This window comes from Crinia signifera, chromosome 1 (genome assembly GCF_055691185.1).
Source record: "Crinia signifera chromosome 1, ASM5569118v1, whole genome shotgun sequence".
Taxonomy (NCBI): Eukaryota; Metazoa; Chordata; class Amphibia; order Anura; family Myobatrachidae; genus Crinia; species Crinia signifera.
Genome location: NC_139217.1, coordinates 242,547,169 through 242,563,304, shown reverse-complemented (window position 1 = coordinate 242,563,304; position 16,136 = coordinate 242,547,169). Strand labels below are relative to the sequence as shown.

At 45.3% G+C, this 16,136-nt stretch overlaps 1 protein-coding gene across 1 annotated transcript in view; it reads right to left on the bottom strand.

Annotated features, from left to right (window-relative positions):
* Positions 1-612, bottom strand: part of LOC146027623 (uncharacterized) — a 44,886-nt gene extending 44,274 nt beyond the window's left edge. The window contains exon 1 of the mRNA XM_083158274.1: positions 509-612. Within this exon, the coding sequence (XP_083014400.1) occupies positions 509-560 (52 nt within the window). The 5' untranslated portion in view covers positions 561-612. The remainder of the gene's footprint in view (positions 1-508) is intronic.
* Positions 613-16,136: the final 15,524 nt, after the last annotated feature.

Below are 16,136 nucleotides of genomic sequence, written 5' to 3'. Positions count from 1 at the left end.
ATCAGGTGAACAATACAGGTCATTAGGATGAATAACAATGTTTGCTTGCCAATTTTTTTAAAGCCTATTTTGACAAATTCACTTGGAACTCCAAGGGTTAATATATATACTGCACCTACAAGTCTGGACCTCATTGTGATTTGCAGAGTACAAGTTGCTTCACTCAGTTAGGGATTTTGCTGTCATCATAAATAATGAAACATTAACATAGCATTTCTTAACAAACTCCAATACAGTGATTTCCTTGTGAAAAGAAAGAATTCATTAACACAGACTGTAACTGAGATGGTGCATTGCAGTGCCCTCTGAGCACCCAGGTACATTTAGGAAACAAAAATAGTATTGATAGAAAAAAATGGTTAATTATATTAGTTTAATAGACATCTAAAATAACCACATATGTTCATTTAGTGAGTCACATTACATAAAATAAGCAAAGTTACCGCAATAGCAGAATATTTGCAGCCATAAATTATATATATATATAAAATAAAACTTATAGACATACCTGTAAGCCAAGACAGAAAAATGAGACCTGCTATAATGAAGAGTGTTCTCATCTTTGTCTATATATTTTTTCTTCCTGTTTCGCTTATTGCGGCTTAGTAGGGCTTACTGGTTTTTGCACTGCTGATGCTATTTATAAGGTAAGGGCCTCCTACTTCATATGGGATGGTTTTAATGGCACTTAACCACTTATGTGCATAAGATGCTCACACTGGTACGAGAATAACACTAACGTGATATGAAGGGCTTCAGGAGAGGTTAGCTAATTCATTAAGGTATTTTGTACACGTTACATTAAAATGTAAGTGCGAGTGCTATTTTCGTTTTGAGAAAGGTTATGTATAAATAGAACTCTGTATCACTGGGAAGAATGTTACATATGACAGTCATGGGTCACAGGGACGATACTGCGAAGGTCGACATACATTAGATCGGCCAAAAAAGGTCTTCAGGGCTTAGGTCAACACAGGAAATAGGTTGTTATGGCTAAGGTCCACAGGTCGACAAAAAGCATTAGGTCGCCAATGGGAAAGTCAACAGTCAAGAGTTGACATGAGTTTTTCACATTTTACAGCCCACATTTCTAAGTACATCGATATGGACATCGTATCAGTGTACCACGAGTGCTCGCCAAGCATTGGGCATATTCTCCCTATGAAATAGCACCTGTTTTGGGAAAATTTTTGAAAAACGCATGTCGACCTTTTGACTGTCAACCTCATTTTGACTGTCAACCTCATTGTCGAACTAATGCTTGTGTCGACCTTCCAACCTTAGCCATATTGACCAATTTCTTGAGTCCACCTAAGCACTGTCAACCTTTAATGGTCGATCTAATGTATGTCGTCATTCATTGTGATGACCTAGCGACCGTATCTACTTTTACTGGTAACTGAAAAACAAAGTGTGACTATATTCCTGTCTTTCTTAAGCTTTCTAACCTAGGAAACTACAGGGATGAATATTAGTAACCAGATACAAAATATTCGGGGTGATGTGACCTGAGTACCTGCCACCTGGTTCCCTAGTGCAGGGGTCCTCAAACTGTTTTTCTCTGGGACCCCATCAGACAATAAAAATAATTACGGGACCCCAGCAAGTTACTGCAGAAGGTCATCGCATCACATGTGTAGTCAGCAGTCAGCACATACATAGCAACATTGTGGAGGGCACAACATGATGTGTGGAGTCTAAAATAAAAGACAACTCGACAGATCTATTAGACTGCTTGAATCAATAACTGAGATTAGAAAAGTCATCAGCCTGATGGTCAGCAACATGGAGTCGCGACCCCATGCTGAGAAGGTCGGGACCCACTTTGGGGTCAGGACCCACAGTTTGAGAACCGCTGCCCTAGTGCATGCAACTGGAAGGGCTTATTACAGATAATAACAACTTATAATGACTAACTCCTCCTAAAACATCTTGAGAGTTTAGTTGCTGTGACAAGGTTCCTACAGCAGTACCTGGAAGCGCTTCCTTACGGCTATGCCTGCGGTCATTCTGCTTGAGTAGTTCCTGGTTTGTGATGGCTAATTAACAATTACTGCTCACTATGAATCCATGCTGCCTTGGTACTAGCAACAGTAATTTGCAGGAATCTATGACTTGCAAACTTACATTTGTTCTAGGGGATAGGTTTGCCACCTAACAACAGCTAGGGGGTTAAATGGTCAAGCCTTCTGACAGTGCAGGAAGAGTAAAGTGAAAACACTTACCTTTCCCACAACTTTAGGAAACAGATCTGGTGTGCATACGTTGTGCGTGCATGCAGGTCACATACACACCTGCAGTCACGTGTGCACTGGATCCCATCCACCAGCTCATTTTCTACGGATGCTTCCCAATGATAATCCCCAGGTAGAACATGAAGGTGTCTATGAATAATTTGAGAATTCTTAACTCAACATCAACTGGAAAGAACTGGAAAGAAACTAAGAATAACAATGGAAGTCTCAGAACTTACTGGTCAACTCACACAACGGAGAGGAGATGAATAATGGAAGTACTGGAGTCATTTAGTTTCCATAGATGGATGTGCCTTAGATCTCTTCTGACCTTTTGAAAAAAAAATCAGGATTAGTGCAGCCCCCCGAATAGAGAAACCAACAGATTTAGCAAGGTATAGGATAGGCTGGGCGAAAGCAGTTACTAGGGAGCAATTCTATTTGTCTGGAGGCTTGTTATCTAGTAACAGCGGGTGGGTAGATTTGATACTCTGAGGATCACTGGGTCTTTAGTAGTGCTTACCAAAAGTCCGGTTGGAAAACTAATGGTCAGCTTGCATTATATATTGTAGTGGCAGAACTTTGGCTTCAGCAAGAGTGGCAACAGTGACACAAATTTAATGACACTTAAAAATGGAGGTATCTATTCTTGAGAACTTCATGGTAGTAACTATGCATCCTCAGAGGGGAGATATAGGTAGGCAGACAGGCATGCATCTAAGCAACAATCAGGTTCAGACTGATTATTATATAGGTAAAATTAGCCAACTTGTACAGAGAACTGTTTTTTTTGTGTGTGAACCTTGAGAATGATGTGAAACCCTAGTGGAGTCTGGGCCAACCAAGGATCTTATATATGTATAGGTCTGAGTGTGGCACCCCTTGCAGCAAAGGCTAAGGATAAAATGCTGACTTTCAAGACAACCAGAAAACAATGGACATGTACAGCAGTATGGTAGCTGGAAAAATCAAGAAATGTTCAGTATCCCATGTACTAGAGCAGTGGTAGCCAACCCTAGCCCTCGAGAGCTACCAACAGTTCACATTTTCCAGACAACCTACTGTAGCTGCTGCACAGCTGCACTCACTAATCACTGACACATTTTAAAAGATACACAGATGGAGCTAATTAGCTCACTTGTGATTCTGTGAGGAGACCTGCAAAACATGCACTGTTGGTAGCTCTCGAGGACTAGGGTTGGCTACCCCAGTATTAGAGCAACGGTTCTGAAAGACTGATGACTTTTCTAATCTCAGTCAGTGATTCAAGGAGTCTGAAAAGACTGTTGAATTGTCTGTTATTTTAGACTCCTCCCATCATTTTGTGCCTCCACAATGCTGCCATGTATGTGCTGTCTGCTGACCACACATGTGATATGATGACCTTCTACAGTAATGTGCTGGGGTCCTGTAATTATTGTTATCGTCTGATGGGGTCCCAGAGCAAAATAGTTTGAGGATCTCTTTACTAGAGTAATGTGAACAACATGGTCTGAAAAGAGAGGCTCCTTTAAAGATGTGCAAGTAAATGTTTGCGGGCATATGGCAGGGAGTGACCTGGTGGGTGGGGAAGCCTTGTATTTTTGCTAAATTTCACAAAAATAAAAAGGGCTCTGAATCAGATCCATAGCCGGAACATGCTCTGCAAAATCCACTACCTGTGGCTCCAACATCACCAGATTGGTATGATGATCATTGATTATATTCTGCATAATGTGTGTGCATATGTGTGCATCCTGTTTACTTGGCATACAGAACCAATTTTGTTGCAACATGGCCTGAATGATATCACAGTACTTTTAAAATGATCATATATTGTGTGATGGGCTCTACTGATTTATAATCTCTCCAGAATATAAGGATTTAACTGAGGTTTAGCGGTGTTTTGCCTTGGGAACAATTAAGGAAGGAGAGGAAAAAGGGAGATTTTTTTTTTAAATGTAATATGTAGGTTAGTTTTGTTTATACAAATAAATGCCTGCTCCAGCAAGAGAGACTGGGCGTCTGCTGAATCTTTTCCTTTAATTATCCTGCGCTATATGGAAATTCATTATATATTTTTGTAATTAATTTTAATTTACTCTCAGGGGTAGGACAAGACAGGTTCATTTATTTTTGCGAGGACTTGAATGATTATTAAGAATTCAGTGCTGCAGACAATAAATTTGTCTGGTTTTCTCCAGATAACCCGTTTATTATAGGATTATGAGCTTTAATATATGTAAGCTCTTAAATGATAGGAAGTAAAAATGAGGCAACATGATTAAATCATTAGTATTTACTTGGAATAGAGGGGATGATGTTGTTGAAAGGTAATGGGTGAACTATGTAGCATTTAAATTAAAAGGGTTTTATTTATTTATAGTTTTTTTTATATAGCGCAGCATATTCCGCTTTACAAATGTTGAACGCTAAAAGAAACAAACATACATGGAGGAAGGAGGGCCCTGCTGCAAGCTTACACTATATAGGTGTCTTGGAACTTTCTTTTACCAACATTTTAAAGAAACTCCAGTAATCTCTAGACTCCTCAATGCTTAGAGGTCCTACTTTAAAAGAGTAAGGCTGGCACAACTTATACTTATTATGCAGGCATGTATAGTGCCAGACAGCAGAGGCCCCTGTGCTCCCAGCACACAGCAACCCAACTAGCAATGCTTACTCTGGCGATTCACCCTCCACACTGCCTGCCGGGATAATCTGTGCTATGCTCTATGCATGGAGTCGCCTGCCCTGCACTAGCAGCTCTGGTGAGACTCTCAAACTAAACTCTGACTTTGGCTAGCAAAACCCTGCTTTCAACCTGCTCTTTTAAGTAATGTGGACATGAGAGATGTGCTGCTGACTAAGGAGAGGGGGAGATCACGAGAAAGTTGGTGTGCTTACCTTATGTATGAAGGACATAGATTGGGATGTAATACTTGAAGGGAAGTATAGAGAGGAAATGAGGAGAAAACATTTGTAAAAATTTGAAGAAAAAAACACTTGAAATTAAAGATAAATGTCATTTAGATCAACAAACATATTTCCTGTATTTCAGAGGCTGTTTCAGCACACTCATGTAAAGCTTGACATGGTCAGAGATAGGAAACTGCATTAATAAAGTAAATTAAATAATGTTAGAAAAAACCTAAACCAGCGGGCTGAGGTGCCGCAAGTGTGTTTACACTTACAGCTCCTCCCAGAGAATGAAGGAATCCCCTGGAGCCCAATCCTGATAGGCTGAGGGAAGCATTGGTCATTACTGGGGAATGCCTCATATTTGGGGAGGAGCTGCAAGTGCGGTTCTTCAGTCCACTGGTTAGGGTTTTGCCGTTTGTTATTTAAACCTGTGGATGTCTATATGAACCATAGAGGATGCGATTTACGCCGGAGGGGTGGTGAATATAATTTTCTACCCTATGGATTCTACATGGACAAGTCGACCGAACCTATGTGTCAAGACAGTTAAGTATGTATGTATGTATGTATGTATGTATGTATGTATGTATGAAGTGTGTAATAAAATTATAATTTGCTAAGTGAGAGGTTTAGTTCTTTGGTTATTGGTTCTGTAGTCTGGTTAATTCATTCTCTATTTTTTACACTGAGAAACATGCACGGATCTGAGCGTATATGACTTCCGTATATGACTGCCTGGAAACTCGGCAGTCAAATACGAATGATTATACCTTGGGAAAATACGAATTCTGAGAATTCCGAAGCTTAGTAATCTTGATAAATTCTCAGGTCATATTTTTAGGCCAATTATGGCCAATCCTGGTTGTACCCGATCATACCGTGAATCACCGTAATCAGCAAATCTTAGTAATTTTACCATTTCTGTCTTTAGCTTCAGTTCAGTCCTCTGATAATTCTCCAGATAGTATTCTTTGTTCTATACTTTTCACACTTTTCTTGGTGAAGGCCACCCAATGTGTTAGATTCCATGCCCCTGCCCTGGGTCACATCAACCTTTTCATTAGTCCCTGGCATCAGTACTGTTGATGCACAAGCACTCCATAAAGCCTACTAAACCTCAGTTTCCAAATCCTAATTCCGCCAGAACTCAAGACTTTCAGTTGGGTGTACAAAAACCCACTTTCATGAAAGTTTGTACTGGCCACATGGACCCAGGTCATGAGTTACTTCACAGCATCTCTAGTTGCCTCAAAGGACTGGAGGCAACACAACAACTGGATTGATATCTACAGGATATCTCACTTCAGCAGGATTCTCTGTAGGCCTGTAAGTCCAAACTATCAACTACTACTCCTCCAGCCCCAGTTCCCTCAAGTTCTAGGTCTCCTCCTAGACCTCAGTATTTGTCTTTTTTCATTTACCTCCCCCTAGTGAATTTGAAGGAACCCCAAAGTTATGCAGGGGGTTCTTAAATCAGTGTTTCATCCACTTTTTGTTACAACCCTCAAACTTCCTGACAGACAAATCTTGGGTAGCTTATATAGTATTGAAGGTCTCGGGGTCTGAATTGGACCGGGTCTTACCATTGTGGGAAAGTTCTCTGCTTTCCAACTACCCTGACTTCATTTAATCTTTTAGGGGATTTTTGATGAGCCCGGCAACACCTCTTCTGCAGCAGCAGAGATCTTACGAATCCATCAGGGTAGTCGGTCAGTGGTGCAGTATGTCATTCAGTTCCAAACTCTAGCCTCTGAAGTCCAGGGAAATAAGGAAGCCTTTGTCTCGGCATTCCGGTGTGGCGTTTCCAAGAAACTTACGGATGATTTGGCAACACCTGATTTACCTTCCAAACTTTCCGAACTCATTTCTCTGTGTAATAAATTGGACTTGCGCTACAGAGTAATACAAACAGAGAAAGCTAAACCAGATTTGCCTAGAGCAGTGGTAGCCAACCCTAGCCCTCGAGAGCTACCAACAGTTCACATTTTCCAGACAACCTAACTGCTGCACAGCTGCACTCATTAATCACTGACACATTTTAAAAGATACACAGATGGAGCTAATTAGCTCACTTGTGATTCTGTGAGGAGACCTGCAAAACATGCACTGTTGGTAGCTGTCGAGGACTAGGGTTGGCTACCCCAGATCTAGGCTTTGGTGGATAAAAGAACTATGTCTGCAATTCACCAGTCCCTAGGCACCGAGCCTATTACATCAGCCTATAACAAAACAGTTAATAAAACACATACAGGGAGTTATAGACCCTTAAGTCTAATATCAATAGTGGGGAAATTACTCAAAGGTTTTATGAGGGAGTGCATTTATGAATACTTGGGGTAAAGTATTCAGCTCATTTAAATTAGGACTGACATTACATTCTCAGATCTGTTCGGAGTCAGTTATTACTTTGAACACTGTAGCTCTTCTCGAATATGGTGCAATATGGTCCACCATTGCAACTAATCAGCAGTTAAGATCTACTCTCCCTTTAAAATGATAGAATGGAGTGGGTAGCGGCCTTTAAATGACCAGGTTACTCTACTAGGCAAAAGGGATGTATTACAGATTTTGTATTAACCTTGCCAAAACCAGAAATGTCAGAAGAACTTGAACTTAAAACTACATTCCAAAGCCTACCTGGCAAATACATGATTTATTTGACTTTGGTTGTAATGGTAATTGCATTATATTAAGCACAGTAATTCAGTAATAGCAATTTAACCAGTGACGTAATAAATTAAAACACCACCATTGTATTGGAGCTGTAGCTGTATGTTAAACATTTCATACTTTTATTATTAAGTTATGCAAAATGTGGATTCATAGCAATACTCCTGATCAATATATTCAGGATTGAGCTGCCTGTACTATCCACAGGAGTGTGCATCATAATAATAGGGCCTGATTCAGATCTGGTGGCTGCAAATTTGCAGGCCAGCAGAGATTATCGATAGACTGCGCATGCATACAGCCCATTGTAAACATGCGCGAGGCTGCCCTGTGACGAAAGCTCTCTCTCTTTTTTTTTTCTTAAATCGCTGGCCAGTCGCAAATGTGACTGACATGAAACCAGCATTTGGGGGTAGCATCCGGCAGTTTTTTGAGAGTGTCAGGGAAAAAAGGGATTTTTGTAAGAACTTACCTTTCGAATCCCTTTCTCTGATATGGTCCTGGTGACACAGCTCAACATTGGGATGTAGGAGGGTCCGTAGGAGCCAGGCACCTATCCTAAAGCTTTTGGAGGGTAGGCTCCTCCCTTCTTCATCCCAGACTCTTCAGTTCAATCTTACAAAGCCACTAAAATACATCAACTCAGTACAAACGCCTGCACATATTATATGCACAATTTCAAAAATAACTTTTCAACCATATATAACATGAAACATCATGCACACTGGCATACTTACTGAGCGTAAGGGAGGGATCGCTGTGTCACCAGGACCATATCAGAGAAAGGGATTCGAACGGTAAGTTCTTACAAAAATCCCTTTTCTCTTTCAATGGTCCTGGTGACACAGCTCAACATTGGGATGTTCCAGAGCCGGTCCTTTGGGTGGGTAGGCCCAGGTCTGCAGCTCTCATCACTGCTCGCCCGAATGATGCGTCCTCTGACGCGAACTCATGGAACCTATAAAATTTGGCAAAAGTGTGAACAGATGACCAAGTGGCGGCCCTGCAAACTTGCTCAGCCGTGGCCCCATGTCGAACCTCCCAAGAGGTGGCGACCGACCTGGTGGTATGCGCATTAATCCTGGCTGGAACAGGCCTACCAACCTTAGTATATGCAAAGGCAATGACAGAACGCAACCACCTAGCAATGGTCTGCTTTGAGGCAGGCCAACCAATCTTGTGCACATCATACAAGACTAGCAAAGTGTCAGTCTTCCTGACACCCTTCACCCTGTCCACATAAATGCACAAGGCGCGCACAACGTCCAAATTTCTCAATTTGTCCCTTTTCCTCGAACCCTCTGGGGGTTGGAACACAGGCAGAACTATCTCCTGATTCAGATGAAAAGCAGAGACTACTTTTGGCAAAAATGTGGGTACTGTTCGAAGAACAGCACTGTCATCATGAAATATAAGGAAAGGAGACTTGCATGACAATGCTCACAACTCCGAAACTCTCTTTGCTGACGCAACTGCCAACAAAAATACAAGCTTCCATGTAAGAAACTTAAGGTCAGCCGACCTCAACGGCTCAAAAGGTGCCTTTTGAAGACACTCCAGTACCAGCGATAAATCCCATGGAGCCACTGGTTGCTTGTAGGGGGGTTTCAACTGAGAAACCCCTTGCAGGAAAGTCTGCACCTCAGGTAGCAATGCTATCCTCTTCTGGAAAGAAATCGACAAGGCCGATATCTGTACCTTGAGAGACTGAAGGCTTAACCCAGACGAAAACCCATCCTGCAAGAACTCCAGCAATTTAGAAAGTCGAAAGCGCGATGTATGCGACTTCTGCCTTTTACACCACCTAATATAGGTCTTCCAGACCCTATAAAAGTTAGCTGAAGACACTGACTTCCTAGCTTTCACCATGGTGTTAACCACAGCCTCCGAGAAACCCTTTTTCTTCAAGATGGCGGTTTCAATAGCCAAGCCATCAAATTTAGCCGAGCTGAATCCATGTGTAAGAACGGCCCCTGGCTTAACAGATCTGACCTCAGACGCCACGAGTCCACAGACAATCTCTGAAGCCTCGAGTACCAGGACCTCCTTGGCCAATCTGGGGCTACTAGAATCACCGGAATGCCTTGAGACTGGACTCTTTTCAACACTCTCGCCAGCATTGGAAACAATGGGAAGGCATAAAGCAGATTCCCCTCCCAGGGGATAGTCATTGCATCCACTGCATCGGCCCGTGGATCTCTCGTCCTGGCATAGAACCTGGGCACCTGATGATTGAACCTTGATGCCATCAGGTCCACATCCGGAGTTCCCCACTTCCATGTAATCTGATGAAATACCTGAGGGTTCAGGCTTCATTCCCCTTCTAGCAGTTCCTCCCTGCTCAGGAAATCGGCCTCTATATTCTCCACCCCTGGGATGAATATCGCTGACAACGCTGGAACCTTCTGTTCCGCCCACAAGAAGATCCGGGAAACCTCCCACATGGCCAGCTTGCTGCGTGTGCCTCCCTGATGATTCAGGTACGCCACAGCCGTGGCGTTCTCGGTCTGAATCCTCAAAGGAAGACCCTGCAATCTTTCTCCTGCCCGAGATATCACTTTCCACACAGCCCACAGTTCCAGGATATTGATCGACAAGGCAGACTCCTCCGAGGTCCATAAGCCCTGAAGGCAAAGGTCCAAAACCACTGCCCCCGGCCCCTGAGACTGGCGTCGGTAGTGACTACCAACCAGTCCCAGGACTGCAGAGACCAACCCCACTGAAGGGAATCCACCTCCATCCACCATTGCAGGGAAGACCGTGTTTCTGGAGACAACACTATGTGCTCTGACTTCATGGTCTGAGTCTTCCCTGACCAAGATGTCAGGATGTTCCACTGGAACACTCGAGAGTGGAACCTGGCAAACTGTAGCGTCTCAAAAGTCACCACCATTTTCCCCAGCAGTTTGAGACACCTCCAAACCGATGGGCTCTGAGACCCCAGGATCTCCCGAACCAAGGAGGCCAAGTCCCTGGCCTTTGTCTCTGGTAGGAATACCTGATGTAGATGGGTATCCAGGACAACCCCCAGGAACTGGAGTCTCTGTGACGGCACCAACTGAGACTTTTGTAAATTTAAAAGCCAACCGTGAGCCTGCAAAAACCTGATGGCTTCTGCCAAGTGACTCTGCAACCTTTCCGCCGACTCTGCTTTGAACAGCAGGTCGTCCAAATACGGAATCACAGTGATTCCCCTCAGTCGGAGAGCAGCCGCCATTACTGACATTATTTTGGTGAATACCCTTGGCGCTGTGGCCAGACCAAAGGGCAACGCCTGTAATTGCAAATGCAGATCTCCTATTGCAAACCTCAAAAGAGCCTGATGTTCCGGGTGGATAGGAACATGAAGATATGCGTCCTGGACATCCATGGACGCCAAAAATTCTCCCTGGTCCAGGCTTAGCAGCACAGACCGTAGAGATTCCATCTTGAAATGGTCTACCCACAGATGGAGATTCAAGGACTTTAGATTTAGGATTGGTCTGAAAGACCCATCTGGCTTGGGCACCAAAAACAGAGTGGAATAAAAGCCTTTCTTCCACTCGTCTCGAGGGACCGGGATCACCACACCTTTCTCTAAGAGAGACTGAGCCGCCCCCAAAAGAGCAGCCCGGAGCCGAGACTCCATTGGCAGTGGTGTAGGGATGAATCTTCTCGGAGGAAGATCTTTGAAGGGAATCCTGTAACCCTGGGACACAATATTCAATACCCAAGGATCCCGGCCCAACAAAGCCCAAGTGTCCCTGAACCATCTCAGACCACCGCTGGGATATTCTCCAGGTAGTCATGCTGAGGACTTGTCCTTACCTTTGGTGCTTGGTTTCTTATGAAAGGAACCAAACTTTGACTTTGGGGCCTTGCCCCTGGAGGACTGAAACTTTCCTCTAAAGGACTGTCCTCGAAAGGATGCACCCCCTCTAGGGGAGGGCCAAAAGGACGGCCTAAAAGCAGAAAACCTTGAGGCCTGTTTAGCTGCAGGAGCAGTCAGGAAAGTACTTTTGCCTCCCGTGGCCTGCTTAATAATCTCTTCTAGCTCTGAACCAAACAACAGCTTTCCTTGAAAAGCTAAAGCCTCTAAGGCCTTTTTAGATTCATTATCCGCCTCCCAGGCTTTAAGCCAAAGCACTCTCCTGGCATTAACGGCCACTGTGGAAACTCTGGAAGCCATTTTGAGAGCTTCCTCCTCAGCCTCAAGCACATACTCCGCAGCTGCTTTAAGCTTCTCTGCAAGCAGTAACACACATGGATCAGCATGCAAAATTGTACACAGGTCATTGGCCCACACAATCATGGCCTTAGAGACCCAGGCTGATGCTATGAGAGGGCGCAAAGTGTAGCCCACCCCTTCAAATATTGCCTTGAGGTTACCTTCCATCTTCTTGTCTACGGGGTCCTTAAAGGCTGCCCCCCCTGGACAGGTAGCACCGTGGCTTTAGAAAGCCGTGCCACAGAAGCGTCTACCACCGGAACTTTTTCCCAAAGGTCTGCATGAGCCTCATGCATGGGGTATAAACTTAAAAATCTCTTAGGCATCTGCAGCCTCTTATCGGGCGTTTTCCAAGCCCCTTCCAATAAATCCTGTAAACCTTCATCCGGAGGGAAGGTAACAGTTTCCTTACGCTGCCGTTTAAATACACCTTTTGCAGGAGTTTTATCCTCCACAGACAAATTCAAAGCCTGTTTAACAGCAGTAATCAAATCCTCCACCCCTGAGGCCGAGGAATCCTCAGAGTCATCACCCTGATCCCAGGGAATGTCTGTGTACTCTCCCTCCTCTTCAGCAACAAGCAATGGCACTGAATAAGACCTTTTAGGGGTCCCCACAGTATCACCATCAAATTTGTCTAACAAATCATTAAACCTGCTGATCCCCTTAGCAGTATCCTGCATGACCTGTAAGAAACCAGGATCTGCTTGGGTCAGAGGCAAGGAGCCAGAGGACTGCTGAGATGATGATATAGGTTTAGGGGAAGCTACCAACATATCACTCTGCCTGTCCAGCAATTGCACTAAGACATTAACCGACCTGCCCAGGGCACTGGCCCACGCAGGTTCTGATTGCTCTACTCCCTGGGGTTCACTGCCATGGGTCTCACAGCAGCGCAAGTAATACCCAAGCCCCCTTTGACCATCTGCTCAGGGATAAAATTCAGTGTACAAACACTGCAAGCGCTCAATGCATTTAGGGCTCCCTCCCCCAAAGCCACAGACTGTTGCTCAGACAAGATAACAGTCACAGCGCACAATGTACAGGCGTTTTATACAGAGCCAATGTACTACAGTCACTTATCTGTCTGAAGCTTTCAAAGTGGGGAAAACGATGCCCAGGAAATCCAATCACTCTGCCAGGATCTGTCAGCCGGCTCAGCTCCGCTGCAAGCGTACCGAATGGCGCCAAAACAGAGTGAGGGAAGAGACCAAGTCCCTGCTGCTGCGGGGTCCGTGGCTTTTGGCGCCAACCACCCCCAGACAGCCGCTCCCACGGCAGGATCTCCAAGTTCCAGTGTCTCCCCCTCTGCTGGGGACCACTTGGAACATGCCTGTAACACACTGCTGTCCTCTCATATAGGAGCTCAGGGTGTAAGCTCCGCAGAAAATGGCCTCCGCCATCACGGAGCGGCTGTCCCCCATGATCCCCACCTAGCGTGAAGCCGGTTTCAGAGCCCAGGCAGCTTCTTAATAGAAGCTGTAAGCGCCGCACAGGGAGACCAGACAGTGTCTCCCCTGTGCGCAGTGAGCTGACAGGACGCGCTTCTGTCAGCTCCTGCTGCGCTCTCAGTGTGAGGATTCAGTGAGAACCCTCACACTGCGCCTACCTAGCTAGTGTAAAAGTTAATTAAAAAAAAAACTCCTAACTAACTCTAATCCTTCGGCTGCTCCAGCAGCCCTTTAGAATAGCACCCACTCCAGTGGGCACCTAACACGAACTGAAGAGTCTGGGATGAAGAAGGGAGGAGCCTACCCTCCAAAAGCTTTAGGATAGGTGCCTGGCTCCTACGGACCTTCCTACATCCCAATGTTGAGCTGTGTCACCAGGACCATTGAAAGAGAAACACAGGCGGCGTGCCCAGGCGTTTGGAGGGAGGATACAAAGCGTCACCTCCCCCAATGATCTGCCTTATTCTATTGCAGCCGCCAATTTCAGGGCTATGCACACATTTGATAGTGAGCAGCTTTCAGAGGGATTTGCAGGTGAATCCCCTATCCAGCTACTTTTTGCAAGCTGTGCTAATCCATTTTAAGGCTTCAAAAGTGAGCTTTCACTTGGGCGGGGCAGCGTATACATGATCGATGTGTTAAGAAAATTAGCAGCCCTGTGATAAAGTATGAATCAAGCCAATAGTGCATACACACTAGATATACATAAAATATCATTAACAATGTAGTTATTGTGCATTTCATTTAAAAAGAATCATCCAGGCGGAGGAGACGGGACGTTTCAGGCAGGAGCTCCTGGCTCATTAACCCCTAAAGTGTCCCCTGTACCTTCCCTGAGACCTCCGGCGACTTAGGGGCTGCTACACGCCCGGCGGAGACCCTTCTGAAAGAGGAGTGAGGCGCCGCGGAGCCGGGGACGGGTATAACCCTGTCCTGCGGGTTGCGGCCTACAAGTCTGGTGGAGCCGCGGCCTCAATTGCGGCATTCCACCCGACGCCGGAGCTCCAGACCCGCGCATCGCGGACATCGCGCTCCTGGACGGAGCCCACGGACTGAGGAGGTGAGCGGAGTCCCCCTCTAAGTTCCCCAAGGGCCCCCCACCCAAATTAGCCCACCGAGCAGAAGGAGAGAGGGGATACAGATCCTCTACCCCCTCTCCATAGCGACGGCCATCTTAGAGACAGCTGGCAGTCAGCAGACAGTGCAGCCAGAAGAATTGAGCTGGTGAGGGAAAGGGAGCTGTATAAAAATATCGACACCTGGGGACTACCTGGGGGTACCCCAAAGAAATCCCAGAGACACCCTGCAGCTTCTCCCTGTCATTACAACAAAGGTGACTCGACCCTACTTTAACAGGAGGCCCCCAGTGGAAACTCCTGGTCACAGCATACAGCTGCACAGGATTCATTGTCTTAGCTACCCCCTGCATTGATATCTACCAGCACTACTATAGTGATCGTACCTCACCGGTACTATATCTGAAATTCCTCCAGCTGTTCCCATACATTAACGTATCCGCTCTCTATCATTGATTAAGTCTGCACTGGACATACTGCAACTCGAGACAAGATCCTGCAGACAGAGTGAATTATACACTCCGGCTTTCTGTCACAGTGCATGCCTTGGCCAAACTCTAGGGAAGTGTCAACTTCTAAACATGTGAGTGGAGGGCTCGTATTCTGAACTAACTTGCTCTTCGATGTCGTCCTAAGGCCACTGTAGGGGGGGGGGGGTGGCGGCTACCCCCTGACACGCTGAATCTATATATGAGACACACGTTATAAAATATGCGAACATGCCTAAACCCGGGTCTTAGACCTGAATATTAATCTCAACTTCACACTCGGCAGTGACTCCGACACTTATCTGTTGGTTTTTTTTGCTGGAAAATCGTGACAGCCATGAAGTGATTCACTTGATGTAACACACCACTTTCATCACTGAGCATATATGAGTTCCAAGAAACGCAGGGGAAAAGGAGGAAGCTCTAACTCAGCAACAGCGCAGTCTAACACTGATCTGCGAAAATACCTGAGATCACAAAAAGAAACTATGATGACGTCAACATCGGCACCTGCCTCTCCTACCCGGTCTTCAATATCAGAGGCCCCCTTTGACTCGGGAGAACCATCTCTGTCCTCGGCACAACCCAACAAGCATGACCTCCAAAAAATTTTTAACCTCCTGCAAACTCTTCCCACTAAAGCGGACGTCCCCACAAAAGAGGACTTCGCATCCTTAGAAAATAAATTAAGAGAAGTGGTGCACGCAGAAGTGTCCAGTCTTAGGCAGGAGTTGACACAACTTGGCTCTCGGGTGGAATCATTAGAATCTGCAGGAGAAAGAATTGACTCATTTAACAAAGCTCTAGTGGACACCATTAGGTCACAGGCAGAGGAAATCCAATCCCTTCGTGACCACCTTGACGACATAGACAACAGAGGACGTAGGAACAACTTGAGAGTTAGGGGCATCCCAGAAGACATCGCTCCACAGAACCTCAAGGATGTCCTGACCAAAATCTTTAACGAAGTACTGGAGAATGATCCCAATGACTTAATTGTCTTTGATAGGGCCCATAGGGCGTTAAGGCCTAGAGGTCTGCAGTCGGAGCGCCCGAGAGATGTGATCTGCAGACTCCATTATTTCTCTCAGAAGGAGGAGATACTAAGG